We start from the raw sequence: 17500 nt of genomic DNA, 5'->3' as shown, positions 1-17500 counted from the left end.
TAGAAAGATAACGTTTTGAAGTATGCCTCTGTACGCGAAACGTAACCCCGACACGCAAACACTGTGGCATTCGTCTCCTTAACGGAGATAAACACTTGTCGTCCGTCGCAGAGAGATAATCCGGCCGTTTTGATGACAGCTCTCCTCCTGGCTGCTCGCTACTGCTCGCTGCTTCCACACTCCCACTAAACCACCGCCCTCCCCCACATGGAATCTCATCTGTCATCGGGCTCCCCTTTGGAGATTGACAGCTACATCCACCATTCAGAGACGAGTACAATTGAGATTGACAGCTAAACCCACCATTCAGAGACGAGTACAAGCCAAACGCGCACCATCCCACTTTTTTTTGTTTTTGTTTACATTAGTCCACGATATTGAAGATGGATGGATATGTATGTGAAGCCCTGTAAGATAAAGTGGAACATTCACAGAGGCTGGTTTGAATCACTCCATTATAGGCCTGCTGTGTATGTACTTTTAGATCACTCTCGGTTTAGAAGTATTCATTAAAATAAGTTGTGAGTAGAAGTATCAAGTCCCGCAACCATTACTGGAAATATCTATTATTAATGCATTGGTTGTCTAATTGTTGTGTAATTAATTTCTGCCAAAAAGCTTTGCGTGCAAATATTGTTGGCATAAGCATGCCCTTCTGCATGAATTCTGCAGGAAAATGACTGTGAATTTGATTCTATGGACATTGTGCGCCATCTCGTGGAAGACTAGGGTTAGGTTTTAGAGTAGGTTCGTCCCAAGGACAGAGTTGCCACTGTGTGTCAGGGCTCTACGCTAACCTTTTTCACTAGGAGCACATGTGCTCCTAAATGAAAAATGTTAGGGGCACACAAAGAAATTTAGGAGCACAGTGAAAAATGTAATTATAACACATTTTTATTAGTGATTTTGCAATTTTTGCACCAAAATCACACATTGGCCCATGCCTACAGCCCTACTAGACGCAGAGTTGATGGCATTGTATTATGGTAACTAGCTGTGTCAAGTTCTCCTGGTTAGCAGCATGTTCATTCATTCATCCATGTCATGCCTGTCAGCTAGCAGCTAGCAGCCCAGCCAGGCTTTAGGGCTAGGTCTGTCAGCTAGCAGCCCAGCCAGGCCATGCAGAGGCCATGCAGAGTCTCCATGCTGCCCACCTCCCTGCTGCTGGGTCAGGCTACATCAGTCACACACGGTGGCCAGACAACTCCACATCTAGGGGTATTAAACTACCCCACATCCAGATGACCAGTCCCCAGCCCCATGCTGCCCGGGGTGGTGACATGTGGAGGTGGCCAGCCCAGCACGGTGCCTCTGCGGCGGCTAGCTGTTAGCACACCACCATCCCCGGGGGTCCCACCTCTCTGCCACACTCAAGTACAACATGTTGCATTTTCATGCCATTAGGCAACTTGCTTCCTAGGGTTTCCTAGGATTAGAGATGCATTTGGACTTCTGGAGTACCTCCACTACTTTCAATGGGTTCTGAAGGTCTGAGAGCTTTCTACTTTCTACCCTGGGTAGTTAACCCTGGTTGTAACCTTGGGTTCAAATCTGGAGTGTGTGGGACCAAATCTGTAGATGTGGTGAGCTAATGAAGCTAATGAAGCTTGAGATGAGAAAAGGGCGCTTGTCTCTTTAAGGCCCAAAAGGGAGTTAGCGATTAGCGATGTTAGTTTAGCGCCAGTTTAACAGAAGTAACTTCACTTTTAACATGACTTCCCGTGGTCGTAGCGGGCTGGCTGACGGCTTAAAATGTGGCCACACGGTTCGCGCAGATTTATTTTTAGAATGTAAAAAAAAAAAAAAAAAATTTTTTAAATCTGTACTCGCACGTGTGCTCGTGAATTTATTTCTCTAGTCGCACAGATGTATTTTTAGTCGCAAATGCGAGTGAAATGGTCGCACTGTAGAGCCCTGTGTGTGTGTGTGTGTGTGTGTGTGTGTGTGTGTGTGTGTGTGTGTGTGTGTGTGTGTGGATTACTGTATTATGAAACTGTTTGACCTTCAGCTGTGTATTGAGCACTGACTACAAACTTGTCTCTCGTGATCTTGTTCAACTTGCTCGCTCTATCTTACTATTTGAATTATTTTTACATGTTTATACTCCAGCTTTACTCGGGCTTTTCGATGTTTATACTCCAGTTGATTATTGTAACATCGTGTAACACCATTTCAATAATATTTTCTGAGAAAACAAAACAATTAATCTTAACCATTCACTATCAATCACTTCTGTCATTCGGATGAAATAAACTGGTGTGATGAACAAATAACAAAGGGGAAAATGCCAGAGAATGCATTCTAAATGTGGCAACACCTCTCCCTTACTGCGAAATAAAATTGCGCTAGTTTTCAGGCCTTATGGGCGGGGTATTTTAGCCAGACCTGGCAACCCTGGCCAAAGATCCCACTTCAGACCTGGCAACCCTGGCCAGAGATCCCACTTCAGACCTGGCAACCCTGGCCAGAGATCCCCCTTCAGACCTGGCAACCCTGGCCAGAGATCCCACTTCAGACCTGGCAACCCTGGCCAGAGATCCCACTTCAGACCTGGCAACCCTGGTCAGAGATCCCACTTCAGCGTCTACTGAACCTGACACACAGTCGCGCCGCCGCCTCCCCAGTCACAGACACGCCTATCAGAGACACGCCTACCAGAGACACGCCTACCAGAGACACGCCTACCAGAGACACGCCTACCAGAGACACGCCTACCAGAGACACGCCTACCAGAGACACGCCTACTAGAGACACGCCTACTAGAGACACGCCTACTAGAGACACGCCTACCAGAGACACGCCTACTAGAGACACGCCTACCAGAGACACGCCTATCAAAGACACGCCTACCAGAGACACGCCTACCAGAGACACGCCTACCAGAGACACGCCTACCGCTCCAAAGACACGCCTACCAGAGACACGCCTACCGCTCCAAAGACACGCCTACCAAAGACACGCCTACCGCTCCAAAGACACGCCTACCAAAGACACGCCCACCAGAGACACGCCTACCGCTCCACAGTCAAGTCAAGACACCGCCTGTCAGCTCAACTATCGGGCTCTGCTAACGTTGACCAAATGAATCATATCTGGCAACATATCATATAGCGCGATAATCGATCATAAAGATGGCAGATGACGACGGCATAGACTACAATATTGTATTTCCAGACGCGTTGATCTCGGGTGAGCATCTCTGCTGTTGTTGTTGTTGTTGGAGGCTAACCCTGCTAGCTGTCTGGGCTAGCTAACCCTGCTAGCTGTCTGGGCTAGCCGCTAGCTGAGACTATGGCTGCGTTCGTAAATTTGCTCTGAGGGCGCCGGAGCGCACTTTGGGTTCGACGTCATAAAGGGGACCAAGCAATTTGATTGGACAAGAGGCATTCCATGAGTGCTGATCAGATTTCCACAGCGTGTTTACGAACGCATCCATAGACATCACAGGAGCTAGCTAGCTGGCTAGCTTAAAAACAAACAAACAGCTAGTGTCACTCAGGGTGCTAGCATGACAGCTGAAGCTGCACATCATATGAACACAGAACAACATTTGAAATTGCATAAAAACGTCAGCATGACAGTTATATAATATATACCCCAAAACATACGAATAGCGTTAGTTGTTGGTTCTTGTCATTGTAGTTTTTAATCCGCTGCATTGACATGTTGTTATAAAACACTGTGCTGTACTCTATGCTATGCTATACCTATTCTAACATTTCCTATCTCTGAACCTTATGTACCCGAGGGTTGTCATATTGCACATAGTATTATTGCACATTCATTTAAAGTGTCGCAGTTTGCAGGTTTGAAATGTTCACAGTTGTGTTTCAGTATTGCACTTGATTTCAATCTAGTAGCTGCCATCAATTTGTCTAGACTGTCCAGGGCCCAGAACCTAGGTCTTTGCTGTGTTCAGGGCCTGAATGGCCCTGGGGTAGAAGCTGAGCTTAAGTTACTCAATGAATGACGTTTATGGTATTATTGTCGGAAATATCTCCATTTGTAACTGATGGCTTTGTTCTCTTTCTCTCAGAAAGGCACTGGCAGGGGACAAAGGAGCCGGTTGTCATCCTGCTGGGCTGGGCAGGCAGCAGGGACAAGCATCTCTCCAAGTACAGCTCCATCTACAACCAACAGGTTAGTACAGCTCCATCTACGACCAACAGGTTAGTACAGCTCCATCTACAACCAACAGGTTGGTTGGAGGGAGGAACAATATGCACTGTAATGACCTCTGACCCTAGCGTGTCGACAAACGAATGGTGCAGGCAGCGATATTGTGATCATGGGTATCAACTATCATGCCCATGTACTTCTATAGCCCAGCTAAGTATAAACTAACCTAGGGACGATGTTGCCGGGAGGAAAACGGTTATGCGTTCAGATTGCAATGTCAACTTCAAATACGATTTGCATGACAGAGGTACATGTCTATATGATGCTCCATGAGAATCTGGAATATCTTGCGTGCAGCTTGAAAGTGGACACCTGTTATTAGTGACAGCGAGCACATTGACTCAGCTTCGACGATGGGCAGAGTGGAATACAATAGTAGACATGACCACAGGACACGTTCATGCACGTATACGTTTTGCATGACAGAGGCAGAGCGCAAGAACACATTTTGAAACAACAGTCTGAATTATTGAAGATGAATTAATAATGAATGACTCATTCCTTTAATTTCCCGAAATGTATACTCTACTCTGCGTCTCTCTTTCTCTCTCACTCTCACCCTTTCATCCCTCTGCTCCCTCCTCCAGGGATGTGTCACCATCCGCTACACGGCCCCCCTGAAGACAGTGTTCATCTCTGAGTCGTTCGGCTACAAGGAGCTGAGCTGCACGGCCCTCAAGCTCCTGGAGATCCTCTACGACTACGAGGTGGAGAACAGCCCCGTCTTCTTCCACATCTTCAGCAACGGGGGCTTCATGCTGTACCGTTACATCGTGGAGCTCTTGCACAGCTCACACAACTCACAGTTCAGCTCCCTGCGCATCGTCGGGGCGGTGGTGGACAGCGCCCCGGGCAGTGGCAACGTGAGGGGGGCGGTGAGGGCTCTGACGGCCACCCTGGGACCCCGGGTCAACGTGGTGCTGAGGTACGTCCTCCTGACGCTGTTCGCCGTGACGGTGTTCCTCCTGCGGGTGGTGCTGTACCCCGTGACCAAGTACATCCACCGGAACCACTACGACGCCATGCGGGACCGTCCGGCCTCCTGGCCCCAGCTGTACCTCTACTCCCGGGCCGACAGGGTGATCCGATGCACGGACGTGGAGGGGATGGTGGAGGCCGTGAGGGAGAAGGGGGTGCGGGTGGAGAGCTTTGACTTTGGGACGAGCGGCCACGTGAGCCACTACCGGGTTTTCCCAGAGGACTACTCCGGGCGGTGCCTGGCGTTCCTGACTGACTGTATGAAGGAGTCCGAGTCCGAGGGGGCGAAGAAGCGCCACCATGTCCAGGACAGCGGTGAAAAGTGAAGCACACGTTTGTTTTGTTTGTCGATAGATGACTTTGCTCTAAAAAAGGTCATGGCACATACTGTATGTTGTGATTCTGCTGTAACGTTCAGTACGCGCGTGTAAATCTGTACTAGGAAACGCAGTGACACTGGCCGGCTAATCTCAAAAACGGTTAGGCTAACATTTTAGAAGTTGAAAAGAGAACGGGAAAGGAAATTCCACTTGATTATAGCCCCTCAATGCCGGCGTTGTGATTTGAGAACTGTGAACTGATTGATGTCTGAAGAGAATGTGATTGACCAAGAATGTAACGTAACTTGATTGACATGTGTTTTACTAACGTGCCTTCTTGACAATAAAATAAATAAATAAATAAAAAGTGAAGCAGAAACACAGACAGACAGACAGACAGACAGACAGACAGGCAGGCGGGCGGGGAGATAGAGCTGTACAGATAAACCTTTGGCCCTGTCGTGTCGTGTCTCAGAGATATCATACCTCCAGGCAGACAAACTCAACCTTCGCCTCGCCCCCCCTCCCACCCCCACCTCAGACGACATGTCAGTGAGTGTTTGAAGAGCAGGCCTCTAAATTGGTCAGGCAGAGATGGTTATTGAATGTCCCTGACTGTCATCGTTGACATTTCGGAGCGAGTACACTGGCATTTGTCTCCTCAGACAAGGCTCAGCCAGCCACTTCATCCATCATTTAGAGCCACTCGGAGGGAAAAGGAGACACGGGGGGGGGGGTAAAGTTTATATATCTGTGGAGACACATGATGATCGCTTATCGGAGTGCATACTAGATCCTTTTGCTTTCCCCCACGGATGGGCGGCTCACATTTACTGTTCACAACGGTTGTGTTTGACGAGCGATGCAGACACGTCCCAGCTGACCTTCTATTTCAAAAGAAAATTCAAATGTTCTGTTTGAATGATGGGTGAGAAGCAAGGATACCTAGATATTACATACTCTACTGTAATAGACATTACACATAGGATGACGATATATTGCATGCCCAAAGAATTATAAATAAACCATTCAAGCTATGAACCTTACCACCTTTCCTGGCACCAGTAAGTAGGTCATTTAGGTAGCTCCCTGAGAGATCAATGTCCACTGCCAATAGCAGCCGCCATGTGAGTCAAATGGTAGAGAACCTTTGGCAGATCGATACCTATGTCTTGTAGTTACATCTCTATGCCTGTGGAGGGCAGTATGTACCCATATTATCCACCACACCATCTCCATCATCGCATGACAGAGTGAACCAACAGTAATAGGCCAAAAACAGACCATAGGCAGTTTTAGGTACAGAAAAAAAACTCTATACCTTGTTATTACTGGAATATGAAATGGGTAGATTTTTTGGCAGTGTATGTTACAGTATATTTTACATTAATCTACAATCCATAGACCTTCAAAGGAGCCCAATGTCACACACTGAGATGGGCTTTTTCCCACTGATGGAGTAGTGCGGCTGTAACGGACAGAAGGCCATAATGACCTGACGCTTCAGAAACGCACTCAAATTGCCCCGAGAGTTAATGAAGTCTCACAACACGACGAGGGGAAAATTGTACTGAAGCGGGGGTCAATGATTCTCCTTAGCCTCCTCTTCTGAGGGAAAATGGCTACTGTCAAGTTCCATACATTAATAGAGGACGCTGAGTGTTCATACTGCAAGCTCGGGCTTAGATGAATGGTAGCGTTTGCCATCGGGTGAACAACTCTTCTATTTATTTATTTTTAAGCCCCAGTTTCCCTTCTGGGCCCTGATTATGGATCATTACATTACATTACATGTTTGGCATTCAGCAGACGCCTTTATCCAAAGCGACTTAATGCAAAAGTGCATCAGGCTTATTTATATCAAAGCATCAAACCCCGAGGAGTGGATTATAATTTCTGCTTTGGATAGGCTGCATTTGTATGGTCTCAGTTTAATGTGTTTGATTTGAGAGGAATTAATATGAAGGAATAAGACCATCATGTGTTGTGGGATGCATTGCAGTTAACAGTCAATAGGCCTGCACCATGAAGGCATTGCTAGGCATTCATTCTAGGTCAGTGATTACGTGATTGTATCTGCCTGCGTCTAGTCAGATGCGGTGCGCCTTGATATATGATGTTGTTGGATATGGTTGACATTTAGCATTCCTTACATCTGACTGCCTGTCACAATATCATGATTCACTTTAATTGAATTTCATTCACATGAAACACTATAGATTATCATTCTGATTATATCAAGTAATGAGACATGTTGTGAGATAATCATTTTTTTTTTTTTTAAAGAACCAAAAAAAAAGCCATTCTATTGTGTCCATGTATGTTGTCCCTTGAGTGACGAGAGACAGGACAGGACACAGTCAGAAGACGACTTCAGATTTACAATCATTTATTAATGTCAAATGTAGTTTACAAACGGGAAAGACACGTACCATTTTCAAGAATATACAAGACACAAATTATTTTTGACACAATCATCTCGTTGTGCAATTTGTCATCTTTGGGGCAGGTTCGTTCACTTGAACCTCCAGTCGGGAGGAATACGCAGACTGCCAGAGAGAGAGAGAAGGCCTTAACCCTTCATTCTCACCTGTGCCGTGATGGAGCTTCACTGAGCTGAACGGACAGAGTGACAGCTCCTAACTCACAGGTGTGGCCCGGTACAGCCAGCTCAAACATCCTTTATCAAGGGGCTTCCAGGTTTGCCCCAACAAACACATAAGCACAGCTGTAAGTGTTCATTTAATTTGCCTATGCATGGTTACCTGTACAACGAACTACAAAGTGGAACTTGAACACAAATGATACATGGTGCAGGAACAGAGAGAATGGAATAAAAGAACATTACATCATAGTGGGTGGAACAATTCTACGGGTACTGGATCGAGAACGTTCACCACTCATCTTCTGACCCAGGCTGCCCCAAAACAATGATGCTGTAGTAAAGATGCTGGGCTGCCTGGCAACTGCTTTTATGAAAACAAAAGGAATAACATTTGCTGCATGTCTACATTGTAGCCATCTTAATTTATCAATCCTTGTAAAATAGCATCTAATCCACAATGGAGGGCGATAATTATTATTATCAAAGATAATCTTAGACCTAAACGAAAAATAGAGACGGGCGCTAATTAACAGACACACCTCGGAAAATGCAGTCCATCAATAAAAATGGACTTGTATGGAATAACAAGAAATAAATATCCAACTCTTTTGCATTGAGACTAAGGCCATTGATTTCCCCCTTTCGATGAAAATGGAATATTTCTCTGTACATATAATCTGCAGGTTTGCATTGGGGTTGAACTCAGTCATCACCACCTTTCATTAGTTTTATTTTTTGTCTCTTACATCAATACAGACATCACAAGATACATAGTTTTACAAATACAAAGCACACCACCACCACCGGACTGTGGGGGAACGTTATGGGACTGGGTTGCCAAGTTGTCCCAACCCCTCCCTCCCTCCCTCCATCTTTATCTGGGAAGGACCTGCCTTTGCGGTTGCCAGGTAGGAGCTTTTGTTTGGCTGTGTAGCGGAATCATGAAACAGTCAAAGACATTTCTTCAGTAGCATCTTATGAGGCTTTAGCGGAAAAAGAGAAACAAAGTAAAGTCTTTATGCGTCTTGATGTAGTCAGCATGTATGTCAACTGAGAAGAAACAGAGTTGGAAGAGTTACTGAACTGAACTGAACTCCAACTTGTGATTTACAAAATGGCTGTTCTTTTGGGCAATTTGAATCAATCCATTTCATAAAAATGAAAATAAAAAAACCATACCAAAAAAAGTCAAAAACTCCTTGCTTCTGGGTTTTAATCTACAGCTTTATACTGTATAGAGTTGAATGAAAAATGTACACCATCTTAACCTTGAATTTCTAGTTTGAGTAGTTTATTATTATTTTTATTACTTAATTTTTATTCCTGTACAATGAAATAAAACTTCAACCTCAACACCACATCTGTTTTAAAAATACAGAGGGCCTTCTTTTAACACCATTCCCTGCCCCTCCCCCAAACTCAAACTAAAGACTGTGGACTTTAATAATATATACTTCTGTGTTTGTATGTGTGTGTCTGTATGTGTGTATTTGTATGTGTGTGTGTGTGTGTATTCATGTGTGTACATATGTATACAAGTGTGAACTCTATGTCCTTAACACACAACACTGTAAACATACATAGACTATTATACATGTGCTTCCACTGCGTCTTGGGAGATTTGGTTGACTTCACTAGAACACCACAAAAGAAGAAGAAGTAGAAGAAGAGAGAAGGAAAAGTTATTTTTTTTCTTTTCGTTTTTTTTTTTTAAAACAAGGATCCCCTGGTCAGTTTTGAGGTTGTCATCTGTTTGGTTTGAAAGCTCGGGCTGAGTCTGACCAGTTCTCTCTCCCTTCACCAAGACTCCCAGCAGGGGGCGACAGCCCGGGGCTAAATGTCTAGCTTGGCCGCTGCTCCGCAAGGTTTGGACCAGGAGAGGCTCCGTAGGGTGGGGAGCAGTGGTGGTCAGGGGGCGGGGGGCACAAACCAGCTTCTGGAAGCTGAAGACATCTCAGCGTGGACGATGAGGCAAGCACAGGGGGGAGAGGCCAGGGGCGGGTCTCCACCGGTAACACGAGAGCCAGGATTGGCCGGCCGGGGCGCATTGGTACACAAGGTCAAAAACACAGGAACCAGGAAGTGCCGGGTAGGTGGGTGTGAGAGTTACCGATTAAAGCCACTAGAGGGCAGTATGGAGGTGGGGTGGGGTGGGGCGGTTGTTTGGAGTCACGCCCAGTAGCATGCTCTGTCACAGCGCACCAGTGGGTTGTTGCGTTCCTCTAGCCTCATTGGTTGACCAGTCCGTCAACCAATCAATCAGTCAGTTAGTTAGTCCCTCCCCTGTCAGTAGAGTCCTTATACACAACAGTCTCATCTGTCTGCTCTGAGGAGGGTAGTGGGGGGTGGGTGGAGGGGGTTATCAAACCCAGGCCCACGCGGAATCAAGGACGAACCTACACAGTGAGAGTGAAAAAAAGGAAAATCGAAAGGAGGAGTAGATGGAGGGAGGGCAGGAGGGGGGGGCGTGTGGGAGGTCGTTCAGACGGCGTCTTCTTCACAAGTAGACGCGTCTCAGATCGCCTGGCGACGTGATGGTGTTGCATTGTGGGCACAGCTTCTTGTTTCCCTGTCGGACGGAGAGAGAAAGAAAGAGAGAGAGAGAAAGAAAGAGAGAGAGAGAGAGAGAGGTTAGCCATTGTTTATTTTTTTGTTTATCAACTTTCTCATACAACATGTAGGCTCGTAAAATGGATTTTAAGAGCAACACAAATAGACACCAGTGAGTAAAAGGAGCAGGTAAACAGGCAGGCGGATGAAACAGCTTGAACAGAGGCCGACAAACTAACAACGTTGTATGTGTGACCACATCAAGACGCTTGTGAAGTTCTGGAGTTAAGTAGCCTGTGTACTGTATGCCCCTAAGGCCTGACGTGAACACACACACACACACGTACACACACGCACGGGTACACACACTCACGGGTATACACACTCATGCGTACAGACACACACACACACACACACACACACACACGGAGCATCAAAGCCCTGTCTCCACCTCTCTGAGTCTCTGCCATGCCTAATAAAGACCAGGGCCGTATATAAAGCCAGCAGGGGCAGAAGCTGTGGGAGTGGGGCGAGGCAGAGGTGAGAGGTGTGTGTGTGTGTGTGGTCTCTCCTCTCTCTCCGTGCCACACAGCAGACAGCCGCCTGCCACGCCAGGGAGGTGTGTGTGTGTGTGTGTGTGTGTGTGTGTGTACTCAGCACAAAGCTGGCATGGCCTGGCACAGCAACAGAGGGACTGTGTCTCAACCCAGGCCGCTCAGATGATCAGGCTGCTTAGTGTGGAGGTGATGGGACGCCTGCCATGATAAAACACTGTCTACAGACCCCGGAAACTTCGAGAAGGGTGTGTGTGTGTGTGTGTGTGTGTGTGTGTGTGTGTGTGTCAGGGGTCTAGAAAGGTGTGTGTGGATCTCCCATGAGTCTGGGGCATCTGGGACGCACCCTGTATGAACCCTGCATGCCACACTGGAGGAATGGGCTCTGTGTGTGCGTGTGTGTGTGTGTACCTGCTCGAGCTACACACTGCTCCTCTCATTGACTCATGTAGAGGTATGTGAAGGTGGGTGGCGGTCCACTGTGATGTGTGGAGAAGAGCTGTTAGCTGTGTGTGTTCAGCGTACACACACACACACACACACACACACACACACACACACACACACACACACACCAACACACCAGTCAACCCCTAACTCACTGGGCCTGAGTACAATCTGGGGTCCTGCCTGCCTGGGGCCTGACTAACATCTGGGGTCCCGCCTGCCTGGGGCCTGACTAATATCTGCAGTCCTGCCTGCCTGACCTGTGTCTAGTCACAGAGGCCACATAGTCGGAGTTCCTTCACTCTGTGTGTGTGTCTGTGAGTGTGTGTGTGTGTATGTGTGTCTGAGAGTGAGTGAGTGTGAATGTGTGTCCATATGCATGTCTGTGTGCGTGTGTGTGTGTGTGTGTGTGTGTGTGTACACACACCTGAGTGCACAGGGTTAGGGCAGTAGCTTACAGGAAGGGGGTGTATAAATCTTCCCCCAGACAAGAGCTCACTCAGATGTTAGCAAACAGCACAGTCTCTGCTGCCAGGGTCGGGAGTCTGTGTGTGTGTGTGTGTGTGTGTGTGTGTGTGTGTGTGTGTGTGTGTGTGTGTGTGTGTGTGTGTGAGTGTGTGAGTGTGTGAGTGTGTGTGTGTGTCGGGGGTCTAGGTACCTCTGTAACTCACACCCCAGTGTAAAGAGGATTTGTGGCTCCTTACAGGGGCGACTTATGTCTAGAGCAAAGAGGACTGGTCTAACACACACACACACACACACACACACACACACACACACACACACACACACACACACACACACACACACACGTCTCCAACGTCTCTAACAGATAGTTCTCCAACCTTACTACTTTGTGCAGTAGTGTGTACCTCCTCATCTAGACTGGTGTGGTTTCATTAAGCCCCCCCCCTCCACCCCCCTCCCTCCTGCCTACAATAAGAAACAGGTTGCTCCCTCCCTCCCTCCCTCCCTCCTTACCTCCAACCCTCCTTAAACCAAAAAAAAGCTCTTTTTCTTTCTTCATATAAAACAAAGGAGTTACCTTGATTTTTAATGAGCCCTGCGTGTGCGTGTGTGTGTGTGTCTGTGTGTGTGTGTGTGTGCGCGCGCGAGAGCGACGCGGGTCTCCTCACATCCCGGGCCAGCCGGCCAGCTGCCGCTCAGCTCTATTAAAGTCGGGCGAGGGAAAGGGCCTCGCCGGTAACCCGCGGTAACTAGATTACACGCATTTACTTTGATCCGGACGCGGGTTCGGGCCTGGCCTCCGCACCGCGCTTTATTGCTGTCTTCAGGCCACGTTTTAATGCCCGCATTAGCAACATAGCTGCCCCGGGTAGCACGCTAGGCTAGGCAGGCAGGCACTCTTCTGATCCACCCCTCCCTCCCTCCCTCCTTCGCTCCCCCTCCACCTCTCGCTCAGTCTACCTACCCCCCCCCCCCCCCCCACACACACACACACACACACGGCTTTGTGATGAAAAAATAAATAAATAATATGAACGGCGTATTTAATATGTTGTATATTGGCGGAGGGAGGGAGGGGGAGAGGGAGGGGGGCTGAGGGAGGCTGGGAAATACGTTGTTATTAATTGCTTCCGTGTGTAGTAGCAGAAAGCGTAAGAGGATAATACCACCAGCTAGCTCTCTGGAGAGAGGGAGAGAGAGAGAGGGATGGAGGATGAGAAGGAGAAGTACAATAGGAAGAAGAAGAGGAGGAGGAGGAGAAGGAGGAGAGGAGTGTGTGTGGGGAGAGTGACTTAAACCACCTGCTCTGGGCCAGGGGACATGACTTCACTGTGTTTGTTAGAGGAGAGGAGAGGAGGGGAGAGGAGAGGAGAGGAGGGGAGAGGAGGGGAGAGGAGAGGAGAGGAGGGGAGAGGAGAGGAGGGGAGAGGAGAGGAGAGGAGGGGAGGGGAGGGGAGAGGAGGGGAGAGGAGGGGAGGGGAGAGGAGGGGAGGGGAGGGGAGAGGAGAGGAGGGGAGAGGAGGGGAGGGGAGAGGAGAGGAGAGGAGGGGAGAGGAGGGGAGAGGAGAGGAGGGGAGAGGAGGGGAGGGAAGGGGAGGGGAGAGGAGAGGAGGGGAGAGGAGGGGAGAGGAGAGGAGAGGAGGGGAGGGGAGAGGAGGGGAGAGGAGGGGAGAGGAGAGGAGAGGAGGGGAGAGGAGGGGAGAGGAGAGGAGGGGAGAGGAGGGGAGGGGAGGGGAGAGGAGAGGAGGGGAGAGGAGAGGAGAGGAGGGGAGGGGAGAGGAGAGGAGGGGAGAGGAGAGGAGAGGAGGGGAGAGGAGAGGAGGGGAGAGAGGAGGGGAGGGGAGAGGAGAGGAGAGGAGGGGAGGGGAGAGGAGGGGTGGGGAGGGGAGGAGGAGAAGGCGGTAAACCCTCTAGTCAGACGCCAGAGCGACATTCTCTAAATAACTTCATTATCCTGACTCACACCACACTAATCACTGCCCAACGCCTACATTAACCCAACTAATAACCAAACAAACTGTGTGTGTGTGTGTGTGTGTGTGTGGGTGTGGGTGTGTGTGGGTGTGTGTGAGTGAGTGAGTGTGTGTGCCCAGACTTAGGGGAAAACTGTAGATAATTCGCTCAGTGGTTAGAATCAACCAATTTATTCCAGAGTTTTAACGAGGCGTTTGGGGACCGTAGGGGAGCGTTCCCATTTCCCTGCTGGAATGTTCCGGAGAGAGAGGGTCAGCTCAGACGCACTGGAGCGCCGCGGCAACCAGGGAGTGTTATGAAGTGTTGCTGTGCAACGGGGGTGAGTGTGTGTGTGTGTGTGTGTGAGTTTGAGTGTGAGACTGTATGTGTGTGTGTGAAAAAGAGAGAGTGTGTATGTGGCTGTGTGTGACGATCCACACTGGTACCACCAGTGGGCGCCAAACATCTATTGTCTTGTTGACCCTCTCTCTTGGTTCCTGATGGGCACAGGTGAAGGTGATCATCCTGATTGTCCCAGGAACTTTAAGAGGGGGTCAAATTGATGGACTCGCTCTCTTCCTTGTCGACCAGCGGCCTTTTTGTTTGTTGTTACTATTTACTTTATCATTATTTCCATTTAACATATTATTCTTTAATAAATCTCCTATTATTGTTCTCCATGTGTCGTCTCCCTTTTTGTCACCTTGTCCTGAGCCAGGCAAGCGTAACAAATTGGGTGCTCGTCCGGGAGTGAATTTGGTGAGAGCAATATTCTCTCCCTTTTCATAGTTGATATTCGGGATTGGATTGTTGGATTTGTCCAACTCTATATTGGGAGACCCGCATGGTTATTGTTTATAGTTATTGGGTTTTGGTTGGATTGGATGTAATGTATTGTTTAGTATATTTGGTACGTTGGTTTGGGTGCTGGTGACGAGGGGGAGCTGGCCGTCCGACTGTGCTGACAAGGACGTAACTCTTGGTATTGGCTGTGATCTTCGGCTGGAGTTTGGTGAGTGCTGTGTTCTATGCAAAGCAGAGAAGGATAGGTAGGGCGGGTGGTTTAGATACCATCAGAGCTATACGTGAACCCCCGTGCTAGGAGTAGAAGCGCTTAACGCTTGTTTATTGTTTTCGTTTGTTATTTTTGGTGTGTTGAACGCGGGGGCACCACCAGGCATTTGCTTGGTGGAAGAGTTGCATGTGAACGCACTGAAGACTAGCTGAGTGGTTAGTCAGTCATTACTGAGTTAGATGCGGGGCAGCTCTTACGAAGTATGTTAGTTACTTTTCTGTTTTGTATGTGTGCACAGTTACTCGCTTTAAATGGGCTGAAGATTATGGCTGATATGGGAGTAGTTTATAGGAGGAGTTTGTAATAGGAGGGGAGATTCCCGTTTGTTAGGGTTGGTTAATATTGGTTATTTGATTATATTGAGTTATGGATGTTTTTGAGGAGTTTGTGGCAGCTCCGTCGGTCGATGGATTGTTACAGTTAACGAAGGAACAACTGTGGAAGGTTGTGGAACATTATGAGGTTAAGCTTGAGGTGGTGAAAGGCCGAGCAAAGAAACAGGACGTAGTGGAGGCTTTACAGACTACGTTAATTAATAGGGGCATACTAAAGGGTAAATTGTCTGTCCCTAAAATATCCGTTGGGGTTGCATCTGGGTCCACTGAGTTAACATTTGATCAACAGAAGGAATTGTTAGCATTACAGATGGAATCACAGACGCGAGAGCGTGAATTTCAGATGCAAGAGCGTGAATTTCAGACGCGAGAGCAGACGCGAGAGCGTGAGTTTCAGGCACAAGAGCGTGCGAGGGACAGGGAATTGGAGTTGGATAAATTAGCTCTTGAACGGGAGCGCCTTAGGTTGATTGCTGAGGGAAAGTTATCTGACGGTGGAGGTGGCGATTCGAGTAATTCTAAGAGGGATAATATGTCTGTCATGGTTAGACTGTTGCCAAAGTTTAATGAAAAAGATCCTGATGTATTCTTTTCACTGTTTGAGAGTGTTGCCGACGATAGGGACTGGTCTACTTCAGACCGCACCGCATTACTACAGAGTGTGCTTATTGGACGAGCTCAGGAAGCTTATATTGCTCTTAATGGTAGAGAGAGGAAAGATTATGATACAGTTAAGGCCGCTATCCTTAGGGCTTATGAACTTGTTCCTGAAGCTTACAGACAGCGGTTTAGACAATGGAAGAAACATGACAAACAAACTCATGTTGAGGTTGTAAGAGAACTAACCAGCCATTTCAATCGTTGGTGCGTGGCGGTAGAGGTGAATACTCTGGAGGATCTGTCAAATTTGATTATTTTGGAACAGTTTAAAACCATTGTCCCTGATCGCATTGCCACTTACGTTAACGAACACAAGGTGAAAACAGCAGGTCAAGCCGCGGTGTTGGCAGATGAATTTGTACTGACTAATAAGAGTCAGTTTGGTGAACATCGTTTTCGTAGCGAGGGGAGCCGTAGACATAATCCTAACGTGACTGACCTATTGGTAAATCGTACACAATTCCCTAACGAAGGTCCTGGTTATTCTGTCCCCTTTTCAAAGTCGGAGCATGGCAGTCAGAGTAGAGTAGATCCTAACTCGACATGCAATTATTGCCTTGAGAAGGGTCACTGGAAACAGGAGTGTCCTGTCCTAAAAGGAAAGAAAACCTACAGTGGGAAGGGGGGCTCTGTTAGACCGTTGGCTCTTGCAGTGCATGCTTGTGGGGCAGGAGTAAGAGTGTCTGGGGTTGCCGAGGGGTCTCCCTTTAAACCAGGGGTGATGGCATCCTCAGTACCCAGCCCACCTGCGGCTACTGAGTTGGCGGTGGCACTACAGGGCTCTGCCTCCATACAGATTAGCGAGGAGGATCCTGATTTTGGTCCGTTTATTACTACAGGTTTCGTTTCTCTGGTGGGTAGCCCACAGAAAGTGCCTGTCCAGATACTTCGTGATACGGGGGCTTCAGAATCTTTTATATTGGAATCGGTTTTGACATTCTCTCAGGAGTCAAGTGTGGGGACCAGCGTTTTGATTAGAGGGATGGGGATGCAGACTTTGTCTGTCCCCTTGCATGAAATTGAGCTTTGCTCTGATCTGGTCCAGGGGGTAGTGACCATTGGTGTTCGACCCTCTCTGCCTGTGGTGGGTGTGGCAGTCATTTTAGGAAATAACCTGGCTGGAGGAAGAGTGTGGAGTGATGTGCCCCCACCTCTGGTAGTTAGTTCTGGGTTTACACGACCAACAGGACCCGACCTAAGTGTGAAGGAGTTTCCTGAGGTTTTTACTGCCTGCGCCATGACTCGTGCTATGAGTTGCATGGACCCTAAAATTGATGATGGTAAAGAGTCTGATAAGTTCACTCCTGACAATTCTGTTTTTCAGTTACCAGATCTGCCGCCGTCTTTGTCTCGGAGTGAGTTGATTTTAGCCCAAC

General features: G+C 48.0%; 3 protein-coding genes across 5 annotated transcripts in view; 1 reads left to right on the top strand and 2 right to left on the bottom strand.

The window, feature by feature from the left end:
* tesk2 (testis associated actin remodelling kinase 2) overlaps nucleotides 1–69 on the bottom strand; it is a 36547-nt gene extending 36478 nt beyond the window's left edge. For both annotated transcript variants that reach the window (XR_013937852.1, XM_080546779.1), the window contains exon 1: nucleotides 1–69. This exon is cut by the window's left edge and continues 192 nt beyond it. The gene's annotated coding sequence lies outside the window, so the exon portion shown is untranslated.
* Nucleotides 70–3028: 2959 nt separating this feature from the next.
* Nucleotides 3029–5804, top strand: tmem53 (transmembrane protein 53). The gene is made up of 3 exons (XM_080547167.1): nucleotides 3029–3189; nucleotides 4037–4140; nucleotides 4767–5804. The coding sequence occupies exons 1-3, from the start codon at nucleotides 3132–3134 to the stop codon at nucleotides 5481–5483; spliced, it is 879 nt and encodes a 292-aa protein (XP_080403293.1). The 5' UTR covers nucleotides 3029–3131; the 3' UTR covers nucleotides 5484–5804.
* Nucleotides 5805–8979: 3175 nt separating this feature from the next.
* The window catches only part of rnf220a (ring finger protein 220a), a 34878-nt gene continuing 26357 nt past the window's right edge, over nucleotides 8980–17500 (bottom strand). For both annotated transcript variants that reach the window (XM_080546759.1, XM_080546760.1), the window contains exon 11: nucleotides 8980–10651. In XM_080546759.1, the coding sequence (XP_080402885.1) occupies nucleotides 10580–10651 (72 nt within the window). In that variant the 3' untranslated portion in view covers nucleotides 8980–10579. The remainder of the gene's footprint in view (nucleotides 10652–17500) is intronic.

This window comes from Nansenia antarctica (genome assembly GCF_963989245.1).
Source record: "Nansenia antarctica genome assembly, chromosome: 16".
Taxonomy (NCBI): domain Eukaryota; kingdom Metazoa; phylum Chordata; class Actinopteri; order Argentiniformes; family Microstomatidae; genus Nansenia; species Nansenia antarctica.
This window is presented reverse-complemented; position numbering and strand designations above follow the sequence as displayed.